This window comes from Branchiostoma belcheri, unplaced genomic scaffold (assembly GCF_001625305.1).
Source record: "Branchiostoma belcheri isolate BF01 breed outbred unplaced genomic scaffold, Haploidv18h27 scaffold3, whole genome shotgun sequence".
NCBI classification, from domain to species: Eukaryota; Metazoa; Chordata; class Leptocardii; order Amphioxiformes; family Branchiostomatidae; genus Branchiostoma; species Branchiostoma belcheri.
The window spans coordinates 8539586-8565142 of NW_017803909.1; the positions used below are offsets into that span (position 1 = coordinate 8539586).

The window sequence follows — 25557 nt, forward strand, 5'->3', positions numbered from 1 at the left end:
CTTTGCTGCCTAATCTGGCCGCCTCTCTGCAAATTCCCATGCCGGCCTTTGGTTCACAGGTGTCTATTGATGACTCTAGTTACATAACCGGCAAGTATCCAAAAGTCAGACCAGCTCCCTGGGCTACAGTGTCTCTAATTAAAAACACTCCTGACTCTGCCAATATCACAGGAAGCCCTGCAGAAACAGATAGAACTGCCACATCCTGAGAGAGGTGCCCAGTCTGGGTGTCAGCCACCTGCCAGCCACATGTCCCCGGCCATTTCCTTGGATGCAGAACAAATGATCTCATCACAGTAGAGCATATCTCCCTCCCGCTGACCCCAGGCTATCAATTTGGACCCACAAATTCTCTTCTCCCTGGACACACTGCACAGAGGAACTCAGTCCAAACGGTTTGTTTTCTATTACCAACAAATCAGGAAACAGAAAGAAATGGACTAGATAGAAAGAAGGCAAATCTACTTTAGGTTTCAGTATTCGTCCACAGAAAGGTTCTTTTGTGACAGAAATTACCTCTTTTTAAGCAGCCTGCAAAAAATGCAGAGTTTGGGAAATTCTTTTCTTTTCAAGAATTCTTAGCCCAAAAGATATACTGTTTAAAACAAACCAACTGCCCTGGATGCCTAACCTCCACGGACGAACCATTTTTGTTCTAAACACCCCCTGCAAGTCTAGGGCAATGGTCAAGCCCACCGCTGCACTCTCCTGGCAGGTTGTAGAGGACTGGCAGCCAACTCATGTCAACACCACCGGTCTCCTCTGGCTCTGACGTGCCCACTGGATGTAACATCCTTACCCCTGGATCATGTGTGTCTTCCTAAGTACATGTTGCAATGGGAAAACAAAGTAGACCAGCTTATCCACTAGGGAGGCCCCTTTCTGACTCTTAATAGAGCGGCTTTGTGATAAATTGGAACTGGGACTTTAAGGCTCTTTTTAAATGTCTCCTCTGGATCTATGAAGCTGACAGAAATATTCCATGACTACCATAGGCTAGCTAGATGGTATTTGCAGCATATAACTGCTTTTTGATTAATATATGGATGACATCCTCTGAGAACCCCAAAACTGATGCGAGCGTGTGAATAAAAAAAAAAGTTTGGCCTCCCAAAAAAGTTACTTTCATTATGACATCTACATGGTTTTGAAGGTTGAATAAATAAGTACTAGTATGGTTTGGCAAATAATCTAGTCCTCAAATTCATTTCTTTATATTTTCGTACTTCTCGTTTGATTTTGGCATTCTACGACATAGGTATCATTTTCCAGTGTTTTTTTTTCAACTTACGGTATATTTTCGCTCATTTTGCAAAATTGGAAAATTCATGTGTGTGCAGATGTCATCCATATACATGTACTAGTAGTAGTAATCAAATCAACATGGTCTATAGAATTATATTTTCAATATAATATTAACCAGGACCTCCCATTGTCCTGTTTGTAAACAGATCCACTGTTCCTATAGGGAGAGTATCAGAGAGGCCCACCCTGATCTCTGTTGACTTTTTGACTCTTAAGTAGCATATCTAGTTTCTTCCCCTCTTTACCAAGGGACCCTAGGGCAGGCATAAGGCACCAATTACACCCCAGCTCCCTGGTTATATTCCTCTCCATGGGGAGGGCTGGGGTTTCATGACACAGCCCTGCAAGGGGTGGCATTTCCAGACATGAGTAGCTGATGTTTTATACTGCCAGGTGCACCTCTTCTTCAATTAAATGAATGAACTTCATTGCGCAACAATTTCTACACAACACACAAGGAACAAAGCATGGGAAGTTAATTATGGGAATCTTTTTCTAACATTTCTAAGAAACTAGTCAAAACTAGTTGCAAAGAACTGATATTGCACACATCCAAGCCAAAATGACTTTTTTTAACCCTGAGAAATGCTATTTCACACATTTCAAGATGAACATTTTTAGGGAGTGAACCTAAGTGAGGGCCTGCATGCCCTTTTTCGTAAGGCGTAATCAGGCCTTTTTAGACTTCGTAATTCATAGGCAGCCTCTGCAAAAATCAACGCAATTCGTAATAGGACATTAGCCACAAATCATAAAGTAATCAGCTATGAGACTTAAATGTAATTCGTAATCGGCGGCAAAAATTTTGCATGCAGGCCCTCCTAAGTCTTCATGCTTGTCTTATATTAACTTCTGAGGTACTCCTTCCCCCGCTTCCTTACCACTTAACTCATGACTGACTGAAGTAAACAGTAATGACAAGTTAAAGAACAGACTTTCAACTTGAGTTCAAGCATGCTTATCTCTTAAAGTCAAGTCTGACAATCCTTTTATCATACAGGAAAATCCCTGCCAAGGTACGGTATGCAGAAACAACATGACAGACAGAACCTTGACTGCAATTTTAATCATACTTAGGCCACACCAATTCAATTTGTTGGTTCTCAGATTTTTTTCAGGAAAAAATACGAAGCGACAGGGCAAAAAAAATAAATAAATAAAAACAGGTCTAGGCATCCTATTATAGCCCTAAATGCTACAATAGGAGCCATGAGGTCAACACAAAAGGCTGGGTCAATATTTAAACAATGAATTTTGAACTTTTAATTAAACCACTGCATTGATAGATGGCAAAACTGTAAGAACTAGGAAGAAAAGCACTTTCCTCAACTGTTGGGGGCAAAATATGAGCATTTTTGAGTAGATTCAGAAACAGAATTTTTTTTTTGCAAATCAAAAAAAAAAATGAAGCAACTTCAAGAACCAACAAATTAAATTGGTGTGGCCTAAAAGTATGCACACTATTTTGAAGAATACCAATGACATGTTTGATACAGTTTGTTTTTAGAAAACTTTGCAGATATGAGAGGTAAACATTCGAGGTAGTCTGTCTGGTCCTTGTGTATAGGAACTCTGTCTTGGCTTTCCTCCATATTGAGGAAGTGCCAAGTTCAAAATTTACGGACTCATTAAAAGTAACTGTTATGCCTTAAGATTTAGAGCCAAGATTAGCCTGAACTTTCCTTTAACTTTCTATCTCGTCTGGGATCTTCCTTTTCAGTGACTTTGTTTTGCTTCACAGTATCAATTAGGGAGAGAGGTTTGATTTACAAATTTCTTCAAGATCTACATGAACACTGGAACATCTGATTCAACTTGAAGCCTTGTAAGTTGTACAATGTATATCATGTCACTGCTACATGTGTAAACACATGTCATTTGAACGAGCAAGTTCAACATCCTTCAACTGGCATGTCGTTACCTCCGTGAATAGAGGTTTCGTTTTCGGTGGGTCTGTTTGTGTGTTTGCTTGTGTTTCAATCATGGATCCACATGGTAGGCAAATTTCGGACACTGACAGGAAGTTAGATCAAAGGTCCCAGAAAAGGCTATCTCATTTACTTGTAAACTTTATTCAGCAATCAACTTTGTAGTCTTTGACAAGACTAAATTGGGTTGATTTTACATTTCATTCATAAAAAACATTACATTTAAAATACCATTAGTTTAAAAAGACAGCGAATTTCCGATATTGTTAAAATCTCTCAACATTAAATATACAACACAAGCATAAAGATTTCGCGGGCTTTACATTGACGAAAGAGTTCTGGGTATGAAAGAGTTTTTGTGTCTATTTGATCTGCTGAGTGGTGGTTTCAGTCCCGTACGGCGGCGTAAGTTGTAGGGTGTCTGAACCACTGGGGGCAGGAACAGTCTACAGGGATGTGTGGTGTCTTTCAGGATTCGCTGCAGCTCGCGTAGAGACGCTTCATGTCGACCTAACTCTAGCGTGTGTAGTTGCTGGTGCTCAGTGCCGATGTATTTGCAACAGAGTTTTTGGATTTTTTCCAGCTCATTTGACAGATTCTTTGGAAGCCCTCCCCACACAGGTGATCCGTACTCCATGACAGGTCGGATGAATGAAGTATAGATACTCAGTAGTACGTCAGAGGGTAGTCCGGACTTCCTGGCAAGTCGTAAGTAGTGGATACGGGGTTGTACCTTCGAGATGATGCCTTTGACATGTTCATCCCATGTGAGATCACTAGTAACAGTGACACCCAGGAGCTTGAATTTCTTAACTCTCTCCACTGGCTGGCCGTTTAACATGAGTGGCGGGGGATTTACCGGGTCTTACCGTCTTCAATTTCCTGCAATATGCATGTCAGTTGCCTTATCGGAGACACCTAACACTGAGTCAAGTTCATAATAATGAATGAAATGAATTATTCTCAAAAATTCTTGGAGGTATGAGATTCTTACAATTTCTTCTTACTTGTAAGTTGTATGTCTGTCATTAACACTCATGGTTACAGACTTACAAAAACCAAGTAAAGGCCTCAAAATTAACTTTCCTTCCTATTGTCCCAACACTGACCAAAAAATAAGTTTCAACTGCCCCGAAGTGAGGATGAACTGTCCCAACCTGTTTTTTAGGGAAGTATTGTACATTGTATGACTTCAACTTGAAGTTTACTTATGTTCACTCCCAGGTGCACTATAATTGCAGAGTAGACAGGAAATTCGGGGGAACTTTTCCGGATCCGAAACCCGGGACATGATTTTGATAAACAAAAAATGGGTGACATTCTGATGTTATTTTTCTATTGTCCCAAAAAGGTCCCAAAGTGTCCTTTTAGTTGTCCCAGCCTGAATTTTAGCGATCGGTGGCCACTGGACCACCTTTAATTTTGAGCCCTGCAAGTATCTTTATCAATTTTTTAGAGACTGATGTTACATCTCTGAAGATAAAAACTCTTCTCCGCTCCAACACAAACCGCACAGCACCAGGAACAAAGCATACCAGGACTTTCTCAAGTACCCAAGAAGCTTTATGGAGGACACCGTGACAGAGATGGATGAAACTGTACAAGATAGTTCAGTCAACACAGCAGACAGACCTAGGACAACTCAGCGTGTTGTCCTGAAGCCTTGTGTGCACATGTGGTTTCCAGCCGCACCCCTCCTCTCTAGGTAAACTACATGGCGTGCGTGCGCCGCGGAAAAATGTCGTCGGCACGCGGACGGCAACTTTGTTAGTCACGGAACGAGCAACACTTTGCGATTTGTCGAGAACGCGGGTTGTATCCTCTGTGGCAAGTACCAAACATTCTTCAGCTCTTGTCACGCATAATGAAGAAGAAAAGGTGAAGACTTTTGGAATGGTGCTGTTCAAGATTTCTCCACAAGACTCAGGACAGTTGGGAAAGCTAAACATGAAAATGGACAAACATTTGGAGCAAGCAACTAAAGATGACATTTATCTAAGTCTTGCTTGAGTAATGAGTAAAATATGGTCTTAACCAGCATCCACAATTTGCAGAACAAATACAACTGCAAATCAAGACATTGTCATAGCTGCTTTGCATAATTATATACTAGTAAAGAAACAGGCTGTGCTAGATAATGCTGTTAGCAACACAGAATTTACTGTCACAATCCTCTACTGTCCATCTATACATCACTTTACCTTTAGACAACAAACGCTGGTCGAAAGTTTGCCTTGCTGTTTTGACTTCTCACCTTTAAGGGAGACGTTTTGTTTCAAAGATCAAAATCACCAAAACTTGGTGATCGGACAAAAACAACTTAGGCTGACAGAAAAGAGAGAGAAAAAGACTTTGTTTAAGGAAACAAGATGTTTATCACCACTAATGTGGCATGAAAAAGGAAGAAATTTTCTCTCCAATTAGTCTTTCTCTCCTGTTCCTGCATCCATCACAATTACAGCACTTATCTTCAGTCTCCTGTGTGTTAACACAAAAGAAGTAGGAGATGTTTTTGTAGACATGAATCATCTGAACCAAGCGGCACAACGGCCTGGAATGCTGCAAGGAGAATCCAAGAATTCATCCCTGAAGGGCCATCCTTCTTCAGACTTAAGGCCACACTAATTTAATTTGTTGGTCCAGAAAAAATATGAAGCGACAGGGTGAAAAAAAATTAACATGAAAACAGGTCTAGGCATCCTAATGCTACAACAGGAGCCATGAACATGAAGTAGACACAAAAGTTAATATTTAAACAATGAATTTTATGAATATTAATCACACCACTGCATTGATAGATGGAAAAAAAACTGGAACAACTAGGAAGAAAAAGACTTCCCTCAACTGTTTGGGGGCAAAATATGAGCATTTTTTAGTTTTGCCGCCCTGTAATAATTGCATTGGATGCCTTTAATATATTTCCCTGTCATGGACAAACATCAAGTCTACAGCCAGGTTCCTACATGTACAGCACAGCTGGACTGGGGGAAATGGTTGATGGTGGAAGAATCCTGAGGGGGATAACATCAAAGGACGCTTAATCAACGGGAAGGCCCCAGCGAGAGACCTTTAGGATGAGTTGCAATCCCCCAAAATCTGGACGCACTTCTAGAGGTTGGACTGCCTGGGGGGAGGAACATTGGACACAGATTGGCGCCCAGGGAGCTGGCTTTGTAGTCTTTAAACTTTACGCAGAGGTGTAATGTATAGTAAATGGAGAAACGGGGAAAGTCGTCAGATTTACTGACATGTTTATAAAATCGGTTCGGAATGAAAGAATAAGTGGTCAAGGCCAACACTGTTGGGAATGCGAGTTGGCTTGTTGGAGAGTTTGCAGATTTTGAGAGGCGCAAGGAAAAAGAATTACGCTGTTGTTCTCTAAACAAACTGGATCAATCTTTAAATATATCAAACTTGGATCAGTGGTATTACATATATATGGGGGAGTCCACTACACGTAGTGTTTAAACATACTTAATGGGTTTTTATACAAGGTAACACAAGCCGATTTATCATGCTTGATACAATGTATGTACATGCTGTAACAGTATAGCCTGGGTATCAGACTGTTGCCAGGGCCAATATGCTACAGGCCAGCTCCTCGGCTCTAGGGCCAACATGTCCCAAAAAGAAATTTTACCATACCATAGACATCCCTGAGATAGAAACTAAGCAGGGTCTAACTGGGGACTGGCCTGTGGCTTTGAGAATAGTCTGGCATACAGGCTAGTAGCAGTATGGAGGAAGAAAGTAAGTGTTACAACATACAGACCTATCATGAAAGTTCATCTGTGTTGGTAGTTACATGTTTAAGTTAAAAGTTTTGGTCCAACACAAAAAGTTCTCTCACTAGAGCTTTCGACTACTGAGGAAGACCATGCAGAGTGTCTGGTCGAAAGCTCTAGGTGAGAGAATTTTTTGTGTTGGATCAAAAGTTTTAACTTTAAACAAACATACAGACCTGTGAATGAGACAAATTGATATGGTGTGCAGCATTTCGCATGTCATGTTTCAATTTGTCTTGTGCATGCTTGTGTGGCAACGGCTTCAGATGATTTTAACTGTGAATTGTCCACACCTTCAGTACACTGCAGTCAACTTTACGAACTGTTTAACAACTATGTAAAAAGAACTCAATCCAGATAAGTCTGCCAGGTTGATTGAATGTAATAAGTGCACAATAATCTAGGAGTGTGAACTAACAAGCTAAGGATGAAGACACTCTATCAAAGTTTACCATATGAAGTTAGACATGTTTTTCCAGCAGTGGATTTAGATTTGAAAAAAAAATTAATATGACTAAGTTAGTCTTGTGAAGACTTTGAAGAGGTCAACTATAAAGTTTCTTTGTAAAATTAGATAACTTCAGACACGTGTGACTTCCCTAGCCTCCTGCACAGACTTCTAGTGGGTCAGTAGTTGTTTCTATGAACCGAGCAAAACTGGAAATATTTTGACTAAGGCAATTCTTATGATATTGACACATACTGCTTCACTTTAGCACATTTCAATCAATTACTGTATTTTATACTTTGGGTGTTTAAAACTGCAGAAACAAGCCCCAAGATGAGTCCTTTATTTTATTGGTGGTACCCTAAAAAACCAGCCCAGGGGCCTTCCAGTAACCATTTTCTGTCAGAAGTTTGTATTTTTGCTCCATGAGGGCCAATATACATTGGGATAGTGTGGTTTCAACTCAGTAGATACATGTAAGGGACTACACTGTAGAATATTGACTTTGAAAAATTGGGTTTCCAAGCCCTAAAAACTGCAATGGATGCAGGGCCCACTTGTGGGAAGGGCTTAACTTCCTCTGCTGCGTTAGAAAACCTTAGCCCATGTGAAAAAAACAAAGTCTTCGAAGGAGGGTATGTCTACCCCATGAATTAGTGAAAATAGCTGATCTGAGTAATGCAGACGCTCTTCATTATCAAAGACTCTAGCCTCTCCCAAGGAAGTTTGCTTAGGGCAAACAGAGACAGCTTGAAGTCTATCAGCCTTCCTTAGCTTTTCCCAGTGGGGAGGTTTCAACAACCCAGTTGATCCCTGCCTCTTTGAAGTTTAACAATCAAAGCTAGGTCTAACATTGCTTGATAGAGCTTGGTATATACTTTATTAGCAGGATTCAGGTATAGGTTAATCTGCACATTGCTGTGTTGCGTTTAGACCTTTCTGGCCCACGGCTGGATTGTTGTGGCAAGTTGAGGAAAAGGAAAATTACAGTGAATTGGATTTGTCCATGAGAGCAGTATTAGGAGGAAATTCAATTTGAGCCGTGTTGCTGGGAGGATCGGTTGCAGTTCCCTGTGGTTTCCTGCTCTGTCCACATTCCTGCCGCAGCCCCCCAATGCCAAAGTCAACACCGTGACATCTTGTAGGCAGCGTGTTGACGGTGTTTCAGATAACCCTTTTAGATTACTACCCATTGTCATAACAACCTGCTGTCAAACCCAACAAGGGGACTGGCGCGAGGCCGTCTTTCACGACGGGCTCCCGGACCGACGGGAGGTCCGCGCCCTTGGAGCCGACCTTGCCATATATCAGTTGTACGCTTCACTCACCAATGATGCAATCTGAGCAATCTCAGAGGCGGCTCATACTAAAGTCCACCTGTTCAAAGGAAGGACCGTCACCACTGTGTGATCTACATAAAATGTTCTTGCATCATCTTGTCTTGACTTGTCTTTTTGTTTCCTTTTGGACTTTTGTCTTCGCTTATTTGCATATCAGCATGAAAGTTCATCATTATTTGCATATCAATCAATACCGGTAGTTTGTGCTTATAAACCTGCATTTCTCCTCTGGTCTCTCAGTCACTGACAAAAGGTAGTGGATACTACCTGAAACGTTTGACCATATCCAGTTGCTTGAGTAACTGCTTCTTGGCATAAAATGTTCCTGTATACCATTCACGTTAACATCACTTTTTTTGGAAGACCACCATCGTAGCGTAGGTATAAATAATGTAGAACACTTACATGTATGACCGGTATGGGGTGTTTAAATTTTGCACAAACTTAGTTGAAATACGACCCTTGGCTATGTCCTATGATGTATATTTATAACACAAGAGCCTAATGGAAAGATGTTCTAAGCTAAGTGAAGTTGATGTCTACATCAGCCTTTTGAAGATTTTCCTCGGAAGAAAAATATTTTCCATTTCAGAAATTCTTCTGATACCAGAGCATACACTTTTACATGTACGCCCGAAATTTTTAATGAAAAAAGATGACTTCAAGACAAAATGCATACCAAAATATTACCTGTAAATAAAGAAATTGATTCAAGAATGTTCATGTCTTCATAAGGTTTTTATTTATTGTGCAATATCTAAATATTTCAAATTTCATTAAAATCAACTTTGTGAAAGTTTTCAATGCTGTTTCTACCACATCTAAGGGCTTGTATTGCAATAAAATAAGACAGAAGCTGACTTTTTTTACGATACCACCTGCTGACAAACATCTTGACTCTTATAAAATCTTTCTGATAATTTCTATCATTGACTAGAGGCTGTCAATGCTAAAGTAATAGGATGCCTAAACCTGTTTTTATTTTTATTTTTTTTTGCCATGTCGCTTCATATTTTTTCTGACAAAATCTGAGAATATTAATTTCGTGTGGCCTTACAGTACATTGTAGGTACATGTATGTTCTAGTATACATGTATGAGGCAAAGTGGAGAGGGGGGGGGGGTTCAGAGCAAGGATAACATCCCACACAGGTGTTTTCCTCTAGGCAGTGCCTGGTGGTACGGGGGACCACACATCGTGATGCGTTAGTGTAACCACCCGGCCAACTGGTCAGCACAGTAATTAAAAAAACGCCTTTTTCACTTTATACAATATGTACTGGGTGAACAGTTAGATAAAACATGGGTTAACCTGGTACCATCACTGATTAAAATGCGAGGCTCTCTACACGATTTTCCCACAAGAGCATTCTACTACTGTAACATATAAAACTGATGTGTAGATTCTGAGATGGAATAATGATTGAGAAGAAAAACCTGTACTGAAGAGAATCTTAATGTGTGACAAGACATTCTTTTCCATTACTATACTCTGAAGTGCTGCACCTTAATTCTTCAAAGACAAATTTTCTTTCCAGGAACCCTGGAACCCTGAGACTACAATGGTAAATTCAAAGAGATCTACTAATAAATATGTAATAATTTTCAAGGTACATGAATGTATGCATACTTAGGATATCCAGGTGTTGGAAAAACTTTTGAAAATGTCTCCATAACACTTTTAACAACTTGTAAAGGTTTATTCTCGTGATTTTTGCTTAATCAAGTTAATGGTGAAGTTACATGTAGTCCTCTCATGTTCATGTTAGAGAAACCAGAGTGTCTATCACACACCAGTTTCAGATTATGAAATAGTAATAAACATAAGTCCTAACCAAAGGCATCTGTCATCGGTAGATGTCTGTTATGGGTTCCATTTTCGGCCTTAATGTATCCTCTGGATGAAGAAATTGTTTATGACAGCTGTCTGAGGGAGTCACAGGTCACCCTTACATGTGTACTGGTACTATCAACTCTCATAATTCTATAGAGCACCGTAAGAACACCACATTTTTTATGGGTAAGGGTCAGTATCTTGAGTCATGGTGAAAACAAAAATACAATTTGGATTTCAAAATGATCAAAAAATGGAGTAAAATAAGCTTGACTGGAACAGTACAGCTAGCTTTTACTACCAGCCCAACATTTAATTAAAAGGAATTTTTCTATAGACTATAGATGGACCAATCATCAATTATCTAAAGGATGTTTTCTCAAAGTTGCAAGTCAACAGAACTATGCAACTCACTCTTCTTTCACACACATGAAGGAAGGCAGTTTTGTGACAATAACAAGAGTTCAAGACGAGGAAAAAAAAAAAAACAGACAATGAATATTCAAGGCATGCTGACTGCAAATGCAGCAAAAATTTGCCCTGAAGTTATTCCCAAGCAATATCTAGAACTTACATGTGTTTCAAATCTTCTGAGATTAAGGGAGAGAAACTGCTGCAACAATTATATGTAAAATATCGGAAGAGAGTTAATCCTACCTTCAGTTTAACTCAGTGTAAAAACCTTTGTTGACTAGCCCGGAGCCAGTAGTAACAATTCTGTATCACAACCAAAGATCAGTCTCATATGGTGTTGGGTCTTAGATCTACTTAATCCTTTTCTGAGGAAGCGGGCATACAAGAAGTCATTTTCAAGTCTCTTGACTTAAACTGTGACAAAAGTGGACAGGTGGGAATGTCAAGAACTGATGACCAAATGCCTCAAGTCTCTAGACAGGTAATTAGAATAACCAGATATCCAATAACCAACCTGTGGAAGGATGGGTGCAGAATCTGAACACCAGTACTCACTATATATTGTTTTGAGATCATTGCAAGATAACAAAATTTGAGCCATGGGACACTGGTGATTGTTTATCAAACCTTAATCAACTTAACTCTGATCCAAATGATGCCCCCAAAACCAAGGTGCTAGACAAGGAAACATACACAAAGGGGTATTAAGCATTGATAGTAAAAATGTTAAGGTTCAAGTCCGATTCCGGACTTATCTAAAAAAAAAACATGTCACATACCCCTTTTCTTACCAAACCACCTAAAACCTCCCATAGATGGCAAAATCTGTGCTGCAAAATGAAGAAAAGATTGACATTGGGCATCGTCAATTGTCAGCCTCCATGTTTTGCCCAAACAACATTGCAAGTATGCCAGCATGTAATTTTATACAGTTATATGCCGTGGGTTTAGATCTGGACTTACGAGTCCGGAACTGAACCTAAACCTCTGGACTTGAATCCGGACCTGAACCTAAATGTGGGTTTAGGTACACAGCACTACAGGTAAATCTGGATGAACATGTAGGACATTTTTAAGGAGGGTGACTACCAATAGGTCTATGAGAGAATGGTATACATGTATATTCAAACCCTGCAGCAAAGACTTCCTATAATGACTACAAAATGTACTCTGTTTACAAGTGTTTTCTCCATTTGTCTTGTGGTTACATAAGTGGTGGCGACACTAGAACATTCCTACGTCCAAGCTCAGGCCTTACGAACGAGGAAAACCATGGACTATGACAGCCAAACGTCGACCTTCTGCCGAGGGCAAGAAATCTTCAAGGGTCAGAGGAATCTGGAGCATGTGACGAACGCTGTTCAATTGAGAGGACCCTTGCACCCCGCTAGGGTCCATCCTGTGCTTTGAAATATTACCTTCCTGAAGCAAGGTTCTCTACCTGACAGTCTGCAAATGTGCCGGCCAAATGGCCCTAAGGCCACAGCAAGTAATTTTTATGGATGACATCAGCGCACACATTAATTTTCGCCTGATTTTGGAGAAAAAAACATGAAATTTTTTTGCCTTCTGACAGTGGTCAACATGCCGAAAATGGGCAAAGATGTCTGTTGCCATGCCGGAAGGTGGATGGCAGATACATACATGTAACTATGAAGAGAGGAGACAAGAAAAGGCTCTGAATTAATGTTTTGTTTCTTACTCTGATGCAGTGATATGTGATGCTGGCTGTGTATATATATATATATATATATGTGATGTTCCCACTAAATAAAAACCATTTGTACAATGATTGAGTCAAAATTTTGAAATGTAGGAATCTTGCTTTTTTCGGCCCGCCTTGTTTTTTTTCACCCGCTCGCATTAGATTTGGAGTCTGCGGAGGATGTCATCCATAAAATTTACCTGCTGTGGCCTGACGAAAAAAAAAGCTCTACCAGATGGAAGGTTTGGTCGTGTACCTGTCAAAACTGATCCGATAATGGTAACCGATATAATCTCTGCTGTCGGCAACTTAACTGCTGTCAAAATGGCCAACTGTCACAGAATGAAAAGACAATGACACAAATTACAGTGTCATCCGGATAAAGAAGATAAGGTTTCTAACAGTGAGATCTTTAATAACAGGTGTTTAGTGCTGTGTACCGGTTCCCTGGACCGATTCCAGACTTGAAAAAATGTTTAGGTTCAAGTCCAAAAAAACTAAAACTTTTAGTAAAAGTGAAGAACCAATTCCGGACTTATTACAAAAAAAAGACCATGTCACATATCCCTTTTCTTACCAAAGTACCTAAAACCTCCCATAGATGGCAAAATCTGTGCTGCAAAATGAAGAAAACATTGCCATCGGGCATTGTCAAGTGTCGGCCTCCATGTTATGTGGCCACAGTTTTGCCTATACAACATTGCAAGGTTGCCAACATGCAATTTTGTATGTGTCATGGGTTTGGGTCCAGACTTACGAGTCCAGAACTGAAGCTAAACCTCTGGACTTGAATCTGGAATTGAACCTAAATGTGAGTTTAGGTACACAGCACTACAGGTGTTGCATACTACATACAAAGAACTCCGAGTGGGACAAAGTTTCTTCTTGATTTGTACGTTTTGTCTTCTTTCTCCAGGTGAATTGAAGGAAGAAGGTGTAAAATGTATAGGTTCAAGGAAATTGAAAAAAAAAGTCACCTTCATAATTGTACATTTGCAACTTTTCTAGAATGTTGCACATTGGAGCTGTAGCCATGGCAGTTCTATATCACTTCTGTATGATTACTTTCCGAATTCACACCGCCTGCATATCATATGAGTAGACCAACAGCTCTGAAAAGTCAGACATTCAAGGTCTGCCAAAACTTGTGGGAGTCGGAGCTATTTGCTTGTAGCCTCTATTTGTCAGAAAAAGGTTAGAGTTGGACCTTTAGCCTTCAACAACTTCGCTGGCTAATATCCTGGTGACATCACGAAAAAGAAAGGTCTGGATGTTTCTGTTATGTCGAATGCCGGGAGTGTTTTCAATTTTCTATTTATCTCAAGTTTTGATTGGATTTGGGGACCTGGTGCTCTTTTGACACCTTATGATGTCCCAGCCATTCCACAAAAGTATGAAGGAATTTCAGGACACCTCCTACATGTTCGACTAATGACCTCTTCCTGTTGTACATTTGTAGGAACTTGTTTCCAGGTTCAGAGAAAAGGCAGAGAATGGTTCTTCTCTTGCTAACAGTGTTTGACACCTCTAATGGTATAAACCAGTGGTGGGTTCGGGACAAGAGGGGAGAATTCCTTCGCTGTGATAAGGTTACCTATCTTCATAAAGTCAATGCCAAGTCAGATTGGAGGTTCACTTTGTCATTGCTTGAGAGGTCCCAGCTTTGGAATGGCGTGTTTGTGTTCGCCACAGGTGTAACCTTGGTCGCAGGAAACACCAGCTTCTGTATCTGTATAGTCGGTATAACCTCCCTTCGGTGTAACACACCAGCTTCTGTATCTGTATAGTCGGTATAACCTCCCTTCGGTGTAACACACCAGCTTCTGTATCTGTATAGCCGGTATAACCGCCCTTCGGTGTAACACATAAGCTTCACAGGCACGCGGCGCGGGAGCAGCTGGCTACATTACACCGAACGACGTGTTACACCTAACCCTTGAACATCTAACTCTAAACATCGTTAACAGCTATTTAATGACAATGCCTCTACTGTACTCCGTGACAGCAAGTTCCACTCTGCGATAGTTCTAGGAAAGAATGAATTCTTGAACACCTCAATCCTTGGTTGATACAATTCACCCTAAACTAGTGACAATTCCTTAGATGGAAGTACAAATGTGTATGTGTTGTAATATTGAGCAGGAAAGTATTTGTCTCCTTCCAAAACATAACAGAAATGTTTTGGTTGGACAGACATCAAAGATTATATTTGCCCTGAAATAAAAAATGTATCATAGAAGAGAACAGCTTATGTCAAGACTCAAGATGGTTCAGGCATTCAATTTGTTCGGAAGATACAAAATTTCTTCCAAGATACCAAAGCAGCTCGTATTTCAAAATTGTTTCTACCAATTGTTGTTCCAAATCATTTCTTTGATGTGTGATGCACAATGGAGAATTATCTACAGCAGTGGAGCATGTCCGGTAATTTCTCTTGACAAGAGTGTTATTACAGGGAAGCGATACCCCAACATTAGCAGGGACCTGTTGAACTGGTGGGGAAACACAGGGATCAATCAATCAATCAAATCTGCCTGGCAGTTTTAAGGCAGTTTACTGATTATGCAAAACAAACAAAATTCGTGAAATAAAATTACAACAGCCAATACACAAAGAAAATCAAAACTTACTAAGGAGACATACATGTACATGTATATACATGTACATGTATGGGACCAACTCTGTAAGAAATGTTCACATTGATCCTAGGTTTTCTTGTTTAAGGCATCCAATGCGATTTCATAGCAGCAAAACTGGAAATATTCTGAATAAGGCAATCGTTGTGATATTGACACATACCGCTTCACATTAGCACATTTCAATCATTATTTCATACTTTGGGTAAGTAAAACTGGAGAAACAAGCCCCTAGATGAGTACTTTATTTTATAAGTGGTACTTTAAAAATCAGCCAAGGGCCCTTCCAGTAACAATTTTCCGTCAGAATTTTGGGTATTTTTGCTCCATGAGGATCAATATACATTGGGGTAGTGTAGTTTCAACTCAGTATGTAGATAAGTGACTAAAATATTGACTTTGAAAAATTGGGTTTCCAGGCCCTAAAAACTGCACTGGATGCCTCTAATATGCAATTATATTGTTTGATTCAGAAAGGATTTTTTCAGCCATTTGTTGGCCCCAGGGATACTCAACACTCAGGACGCGGGGCATGGGAAGGTTTCTGACGTCTTTTGTTTCCAGGAGTAATGATGACAGTCCCTGTTCTTCTCTAAATGATGACATGACAGTTGGTGAATGATCGGTAGTCAGAACAGGTGTTTGGACATGACAGATTATTGTGAACTCTGTCACCTGCATGTAATCATCCGTACAGACCAATTAACCCCAGAGGCACTTTCTCAGGTGTGTACAGCACACACCTGCGCTCATCTATACACCTGTGCAGCACACATCTGTGTATAACAACACATTTCTATGTTGCCGTGTTCTTTCACTACGAAAATGAAATAATTTAGAGGGAAAACTTTAGTGATAGGCTAGGAAGGTATGTGTTTGTGTTAAGCCTAGCTGTGCACTTTGTGTCTGTGACTTTTTCAGGTCAAAAGTTTAAGCACATACATATTTTTTGCCTGCATTGTTGTCCTGTCAATGTTTTGTCGAAAATCACTTTGTTGTTCTTTTACAGGTTTTCCTGTAAATTTTACAACACAGATTTTCAGGACTTCATTTTAGGTTCCTTTTTTTTGGTCACAGACAGTGTTTCTTACAATTTTGAATGGGAGTTTATATAATTATGCTAAACAGGAAGTTTCAAGCCTTTGTTATTCTATCTGAAAGACCTTCATTATCCTGAACATGTATGGAAACAGAGAACTGAACGACATGTTATGAAGAGAGATCTTCACGTTTCAAACTGCGATCAAACACAAAGAATCAGGCTTACAAACACTTTTGGCTGTCTTTGCCAATGAACTACAAAAACACAGATGAACTTTAAGGCTATATGTTTATTAGAAAGGAGTTGCCATGGTAACAACAACATAACACCCCCATGTGTGGTCCAGGATGAGTCACTGACTAAGTAGGTTTTTTTATTCAAGACTTTTGGAGTGCAGTGCTCCCTCATACCCTAATTTTGGAGGACCCCGCATGCCCTTTTCCGTAGAGCGTAATGAGCCGTTTTAATTCTACGTAGAGCTTAGACGGACCGCTCTAATTCAACGCACTAGAGCGTAATTGGAGCATTTTGCGTAGAGCATATTTGCATTTTAATTCTACGTAATGCGTTGTAGCCACTTGGAATTTATCGTAAAGCGTTATCGAGAGGTTTCCTGAATTCAGCATAATACGTAGCCAGCTCTCAAAATTAGCGTAGACTGTTGTTGGGACACCCCATGCAGGCCCCCATTTTGATATGTTGGTTTTAAGTAACAAAACTACTGTGGGGGTTAGGGTTGGTGATATTGACTTCTAACCAACTTTGACCCATTGTTGACGTCACATGTAAACCATGTGATCATAGCATTGGTTCCATTGTCATTATGTTTATCAAACTTTCAAAGAAAAACATATTGTTTTTGCTAAGTTTCCTCTTCTCCAAACACATAAGGTCAATGACCTGCACCACACGTCTGTCACCATGGTAACTGGTGTTGGGTTACATGTTGCAATTTTATAGCAGGAGGGATTTAGACTCCTGTCTGACCATATATATATATGAATGTGTTTGAGTAAGAATAAACAGAGCAGACCATATGCAAAGGTTAACATTATGCATTTGCTTTGCAAATGTTACCTTTCTAGTTAATTAGTCAAATTTCATTTGTTACACTGAGGTTGATGCTGATGTGGCCCTGTTTTCTCCAGAATTCTGAGGAGGTCCATAATCACCTCCAGGAGGGGAGATAGCAGCCGTGAGAGTCCCAGGAATGTCGCTGGGGTAGGTTTGGCCAGGCTGCAGCCGCCAGCCGGCCTTGCTGGGTTTTGATCAACTGCAACAGCTGCTATACTCTCTTAAAGGCATCAAGTAGAGTTTTTAGCGATTGGACTTTTTCAAAGTCAATATTCTAGGCACTTAACTACATCATACTGAGATGAAACCACACTATCCCAATGTATATTGACCCTCGTGGAGCAAAAAACCTAAAATTCTGACAGAAAATGGTTACTGAAAGGGCCCTTGGCTGATTTTTAAGGTACCACCCAGAAAATAAACTCATCTCTGGGCTTTTTTCTGCAGTTTAAAAGCCCAAAGTATGAAATACTGATTGAAATGTACTGATGTGAAGCAATATGTGTCAGCATCACAAAGATTGCCTTATTCAAAATATTCATATACAAATTCCAGTTTTGCTGCCCTGATGAAATCGCATTGGATGCCTTTGATGAGAAGACTGATCCAAGTGACCTGACACCCCTCGGATTGAGTTCTCCCTCACATACAACTGTAGTGAAAATTTAGAGATTTACCGTACCACCTGTGGCTTAATGAGAAGACTGATCCCAGTGACCCAAACCCCTCAGATTGAGTTCTCTCTCACCTACATATGTACATGTACACTCTGCCTCATCCAGATCTCACTCACAGCTGTTGTCTTGATATCATCAGGAAAACCACACCCATCCACTGACAGCTGAAGTGTCAGTCAGGGTATCTCTCAACAATGATTGGATGATTGGTTAATCCAATTTCCAGGTTGGAAAGAATAGGGGCAAGGTTTCAGCATCTCCAGAAATCCTGTTACCATTTTCAGGACCTGATGCACCCATGGGGAGGGATGGGGGTATGGGCATCTGGGGACCAGGTTTTCTGATAGAGGGAACCATAGGAGGCTATCATCACTTCTCTAGTAGGCCACACCAATTTAATTTGTTGGTTCTTGGATACACCTCTTCATTTTTCTTTTTTCTGATTTGCAAAAAAAAAGACTCTGGTTCTGAATCAACTCAGATATGCTCATATTTTCTCCGAACAGTTGAGGAAAGTCCTTTTCTTCCTAGTTGTTACAGTTTTTTCATCTATCAATGCAGTGGTTTGATTAAAAGTTCAAAATTCATTGTTTAAATTTTAAACTGGCTTTTGACTTCAAGTTTTTGGTACTTTAAGGGCATAATGAGGAATAGGACGATGTTGCATGAAAGATTCTTACAGAAAAAAAAACTTTTCATAAACTAAAAAATGTCATCAACTTACAACAAATGTCATCTATAACCACTTTGAAAAGAGAAAACGTAACATCCCAAAAATATCAAACTGGAAACTGCTACCTTGGCAACTTCTGGACGTTCAATAATGAACTTTGACAGAAACAAAGGAAGAGGCTTAGACAACTGTTGCAGGGTGGGTGGCGGGGGCAACGTTACAGCCACGGACGGTCTTATTAAAAACAGAACATCGCTGACACTGTGACCCATCCTTGATCTACCTCATACATTCAGCTTTTAAGAGCTGTATGGGCCAAGCCTGGGGTATTACTGACTGAAAATTATGTTGTGTCTCAGCCCAAGGCCAGGGCGACATACACCTTAGGTGTATATATCAATGGCAAGGCCACTAAAGACCAGCTGCACATCTATTTGTAAGACATAATGTGATCGCTGCGCTCCTGGGTGGCATGTCAGGGCTGGGCTATTCTTGGAGTTGGCCCTGTGTCTTAGACATGGTGAGAGATTTGTATACACAATTATCAGACAACTTACAAGTTCTGAGCGTATCTAGGATGGTCCACTCAGAAATATATGAAAAGCTAGCTTGGAAAGGTATATGAAGCACACTACAAGAGAGACTTCATAATGTTGCAGGGTGCTTTATCATACACCTCCAATGTAGGTAAAGTAAAGACTGTACTGAGAAAAAGTGAACACAACTTTCCTCACTCCACCCAGGTGTGAATGGGTACCTAACTTCTGTTGGGGAAAGTCGTACTGAGGTCACCTTGTGGCACCGAATGGCAGCCGCACAGACCCTTGCGACAGTTCCACAAAAAATATTTGTGGAGCAAATGTGTATTATTTGATTGTTGTGATTTGTATTGATTATTATGTGATACCCTGCATCAATTCAGCTGTTAAAGGCTGCGACTGCACGGGTACTGTTTGGACAATAAAAAAACATGTATTATTGTTATTATAAATAACCCTACCTCTGCGAGCCTCCTCCTCCAGTTCGTCCCAGTCCTTGCCGCTCTCCTCATCACTGCCCAGGTCCTCCTCCGACCAGTCCTCGCTGGCCTCACTGTCCTCCGAGTACTCACTGTCTGACTCCTCATCCTCCTCAAACTCACTCCCCGACACCTCATACTCCTCATCACCCTCATCATCATCATCATCGTCTTCAGACTGTAACAACATGAACGGAGGCGTTATGGACCTGTTTAAAATCTTCTTACATGTTCTGAAATAGCACGTCAGCAGAACGTACTGCACCTGCGCAAAACCCGTGATGTATTGTGTATACATGTAGCACTTCAGCAGAACATCTCATATAAGGTCGTACTCGCGTATATAAGGTTAACATCCCGTCTGTAGTTTCCAAATGTTACGTCAGAAAAAATATTGTCTGCAACAGGCAAAATTCTGATGCAACATTGACCAAAAATCCTGCGAAAACCGTGAAAAATGGGGGGGCGCAGGTGCAGTACGTTCTGCCGACATGCTTTCTGAGATATAGTTGAACCGTTTTACCATAAGAAAGTCTACAACTGTAATTTGGACTTGCTCAAATTTTCGGCTGTCATACTCCAATTTTTATCGAAGAATGAGCAATCCAGAATGATAAAAACACAAACTTTTAATCTAAGACCTTTTACATGTTTGTTATGGAGTGGAGTACTCCATTTCCAGCCTTTTCTAACTCATACATGTGCTACAGTTCCAATTCTTCTTTTTCTATTTTGACAGAGAAAAGTACTAAGGCCTGCAATGCTTTATTCATAGAAAAGGACACCTCCATTACTGTGTAGTCTGTAAGTTTGTATGGATGCCCCCTTGCTTCTACAAGTGGTACTGCAATCTGCTCAAGAACACACCCAGGACAGGAGTAATGAAAAACATTGCGTTATTCTCACATCGCTTTCAGGTTCCAAGAAGGACCAGCCGCCATTTTCAAAGAAGCCCTCTGGGTCGTCGTTGATGGTCTTCATGATTTTTGTCCAGTTCAAGGATTGCACACCCTCTGTGTACTTGATATCACATGAGCTGTGGAAGGGAAACAATGCTGTCAGACCTTCAAATACTGGTGCAGAGAACATTAAAGTGCTCATGACACCAAAAAAAGACCTTAGCTGATTGTAATTGACATAACTAGTATTACCTGGCTAACGGACACATTTACAATAAATATGCACGGTTCTCTTGTTACATTCAAAATTCTAACGCCCTACCTTGGATAAGTCAGCACAAGCTAGTACTGGCGGGTTATTTGCATCTCTACATTTTATTTTTTCATGTCTGTATTTTTCCCTGAGCTGACATCACTGGATGACAGCACAGAAATGCAAAAATAAAACATAGAGAAGCAAATAGAGATGCCCGAAGTGGGCAATTGGGAAGCTTGCTAGAGAGTCTCCAAAAACCCACTTTTAGAAGGCAGTACAAGCTCAGTTTCTCAGTCATCATGATTGGAACAAACTTCAAGTGACTATATTGTATGTACACTTCCGATATTTGTATGTATTTCACAGAATTTTGGTGTCATGAGCACTTTAAAATTATGCCTAGGAAAAAAAATTTGTGTTTCCTGCTTCATTCCTGAAAAAATTAGGGTCTTTAGGTAGGGATTATTTTTAATTTTTTTTAGACTTCAGTGATATCTATATAGGCCTCCAACTTAGACAATACAGTTTAACAAAGTAAAAGTTGCGTGAGGACACTTTAATTTTCAATGTCAATATTAGAAAAATTGTACAATGTTCTATCACTCAGGTGTCAGATCATGGAGCTAGAAAAGGTTGATCAGTTTGAAAAAAATTATGTCCCTTGCAGGGGCCACCCCCCAAAAAAAGTCGGCAGGTTTTTCTAGGGTCAGTCAGGGAACAGGAAACTAGGCCTAATGAAAATCTATACACTCTAACTTGAGTCTAACATTTGTATACATAGCTTGGTGCAGGTACATTGTAGACATCAGAAATACCTGCACAGCCCCAATTTTACCCAGCCCTTACTTGAGCCACTCCTTGACTTGGTCCAATGATTGCATGGGAACGGAGTTGACCATCTCGACTTTGCGGCTGTAGTCTTTGAAGATGAAGACCATGTCAAAGTTCTTCAGGTGGAAACTGACACGCTCGAAGTGGATAAGTTCGATCTCGTCCAGCGAAATGCAAAATACGGGCTGAAAAAGAAGTTTGACACAGTTAGAGAAAGCAACAGGACCCAGTCAAGGGCTCTACATACACAATTGTATGCATATCCACCTTATTTTACTACAAATTCATCTACAGTACATAATGTACTTTTCTGTCACAAAAAATCCAAGACCGTAGCATGTTCAGGACAGAAGATATAAAAACCAGTTCTGCTGCAGTACTAAATTCAGCCACCAGGAGGCCCATATTTGATCTTAGCCTTTGTCTTCCTACGACCTACCAACATATCAAATATCATCATAATCCATAAAGGCATTCTGAAGTTATGCTGACTACAAATGTGTGGGAACACACAGAGACAGAAAGACATAACAAAAAGAATACATCCATTTTTCATGGAGGTACAAAATGTAACAAAAGCTCAAACAAACAAACAAACAAACAAACAGACTGACAAACTTACCCACTCCACCAGGCTGACCATGCAGCTGCTGGTAGGCTGCAGCAGTACTGTGCTGCGGTTGGGCACGCCGAAGAACCCCAGCTCCCTGAACGGAACCTCAAACTCAAGCTCCTCCTTAGTGATGGACTCAACCTTCTCGATAAATGTCTTAAAGGCAGTCTTCAACTTATGTCGGAGCTCTCGTTCAGCCTATATGTAATAACATAGTGGATATAAACATATTGTTATGTTTACCAAAGGAAACATTGTTTTTGGTCAGTTTCCTCTTCTTCTCCAGTGACCTCTGACCTAACTGAACTAGACTGTCTCACACCATGGTAACTGGTATTGGGTTACATAATGTTGCAATTTTATAGCAGGAGGGATTTAGACTCCTGTTACCATATACATGTGAAATGTGTTTGAGTAAGAATTAAAAGAGCTGACCATATGCGAAGGTAAACATTATGCATTTGCTTTGCAAATGTTCATTTTTAATTGCTCTGTTTCCTCTTCTCCAAACCAATAGGGTCAATGACCTGAACCAGACACTCGATGTACTCTGCACACGACTGTTCCAGTATGTCACGCCCTTTGATATTTGGCCGATCAGGAGAAACTACTATCACACGAAATTCTATGTATGACCATATATATGAATGTGTTGAGTAAGAATTAACAGAGCAGACCATGTGAAGGTAAACATTGTGCACTTGGTTTGAAAATGTTACCTTCTAGTTAATTGATCGTCTTGAAGTGTCCTAGTGACAATGTGCAAAAATTACAAAAGTTTATAACTATTTTTACACAGGTCGTCCCTATCGCAGACATTTCGGTGCCTGTGAGAAAATAACTGACCTGCTCAGCATACAGGTCGTCCCTGTCGTGCATGTTCTGGTGCCTGCCCAGGTCGGTGGTGATCTCTCCCACCTCCGTGTAGAACTGCACATCTCTGTGCCGCTTCTTTCCAAACATGATGGCGTGCTGCATGGAGACAGACATCAAGTTATTGTTTCTATTCTGAAAATTTTAGTATGTATTGAGTTCTATAAATGTCGTTGGGATAATTATGTCTACCGAAGAAAAACATATTGTTTTTGGTAAGTTTCCTCTTCTTCTTCTGTTCCAAACACTGACCTCTGACCTGGCCAATGACCTGATTTGTTTACATCTCTCTGCATGATACCTGGTGTTGGGTTACATAATGTTGCAATTTTATAGTAGGACTAGGAGGGATTTATACTCCTGTCTGACAATACATATGAATGTATTTGAGTCAGAATTAACAGAGCAGACCATATGTGAAGTTAAACATTATGTATTTGCTTTGCAAATGTTACTTATCTAGTTTTCTTCTTAAATTCTTAAAATTTCTCTTTCTAAGTGGTATTAGGTAAGAATTAGCTGCCTTTACCTTGAGGTGGAAGTGTAGACAGATGATCATCTCTCCGTCACACGGCTGGAAGATGGCGTGTTTGATGTTGTTGTACAGGATGTCTACCTTGTCTCCTCTCACTGAGGTAAACCTGAAACCTGGGATCAACACAAGTGGTCAACATGGGAAAAGTACATGTAACTAAGCTTTAGCAAGGATCTCTCTTTTATTGATAATAGAAATACATGTTTTTAAAGTAGTATAGATAGTAAAAGGAAAGTGGAAGAGTGGGTCATGGTCTAATGTCCCCTCTCAAAGCTGGTGTTGCGCTGGCATGGTAACGACCTTCCAATGAATTTGTTCATCACCAGAAGGTCACCAAATTTCAAAATCGACAGAGAATCAAGACATTTTTTGCTCAGTGATGGAGAGATTTTACAAACATTCTACCAGCATAATAAAACGTACAAAAATTAAAAACCTGTATCTGTATCCCAGCAACAATCTTTCAGTAAATCAATCAAAACTAGAGGAAGAATAGTCTAATCACTAATGGAGAATCTCAATAAACAAACAAATTTTACTTAAGTCTGTTGAAATTTTATATTGTTAATTGATAGATCTTAGCTTAATGTGGTACTTGTTAGTCTATTAGTAAGTCATATTGTGTATGTTTAATATGTGTATCTTTTGGCACCCGATATCAGCCATGCTGCCTGGGTGGCCAATGTATTGCCTTGTTGCAATAATTTATTATTGAATCAAAATAAAATAAAATAAAACAAATCATGGTATGGGCCATACCATTGACGTGTGCTTCCAGTGAGCCCTGTATCCTCTTCTGTACGATGTTGGGTCTGATGTACAGGTCCTTCAGCTTGGGGTTGCTCTTGTTGTTGTTTACAACCAGGTTGTCCTGCTTCACTATGCCCTGGAAAACAACACAGATCACTGTTTTCACAACACGCAATAAGAAGTATTTTAGGTTTTTGTGACTTTCATGTTCATCTGTCTTTCATTTCCTGTGCCTAACCTCTTCCCATGTCTCATCATGCAAAGAAAAATAGACTAAATTTTACAGAAGTTCTTCTCTGAAGCTGTAACGAAGAGAAAGTCTGCAACTTTTCTAAATTCAAATTCCCTACTATAAAAATCTTTCTGAGGAAAATTGATCACCACAAAGATGTTTTCTCACCTCCTTTTCCTTTTCCTCAGCCTCCCTCGTCTTGAACTTCTTCTGGACGTCCTTGATGATGCGGAAGGCGGTGTTTAAGTTGTTGGCCGGCACCACACTGGTGGCCGTGTTCTTCTGATTGGACGCTCGGTACGTCCTACATGACATCACGGAAACAACCGTCAATCATGCACAGAATTGATAGCACGTCAGCAGAACGTACTGCACCTGTATGAAACCCTGATTTTTTGCGGTTTTCGTTGGAAGTTTGGTTAACGTTGCAACAGAATTTTGTCTGTTGCAGACGATATTTTTTTCCGACATAACATTTGGAAACTACGGACGGAGTGTTAACCTTATATGTGCAAATACAACCTTATATGAGACGTTCTGACAAAGTGCTATGCACAATACATTACAGGTTTCGCGCAGGTGCAGTACGTTCTGCTGACGTGCTAGAGTTTACAAAGTTTGAACTTTTGTTAAAGCTGGTTTTTGGTTGTCGCTACTTTTTCTGGTTTTTCTGGTCTTATTTCTGTTTCA

The 25557-nt window shown here is 40.2% G+C and overlaps 1 protein-coding gene across 2 annotated transcripts in view; it reads right to left on the minus strand.

Moving 5' to 3' along the window:
* The window catches only part of LOC109473779 (FACT complex subunit SPT16-like), a 58674-nt gene that overhangs the window by 20799 nt on the left and 12318 nt on the right, over positions 1-25557 (minus strand). For both annotated transcript variants that reach the window (XM_019773839.1, XM_019773837.1), the window contains 8 exons: positions 25036-25171; positions 24645-24771; positions 23880-23998; positions 23324-23449; positions 22487-22675; positions 21880-22049; positions 20785-20914; positions 19861-20056 (listed from right to left, as the gene is read on the minus strand). In XM_019773839.1, coding sequence (XP_019629398.1) covers positions 19861-20056; positions 20785-20914; positions 21880-22049; positions 22487-22675; positions 23324-23449; positions 23880-23998; positions 24645-24771; positions 25036-25171 — 1193 coding nt within the window. The remainder of the gene's footprint in view (positions 1-19860; positions 20057-20784; positions 20915-21879; positions 22050-22486; positions 22676-23323; positions 23450-23879; positions 23999-24644; positions 24772-25035; positions 25172-25557) is intronic.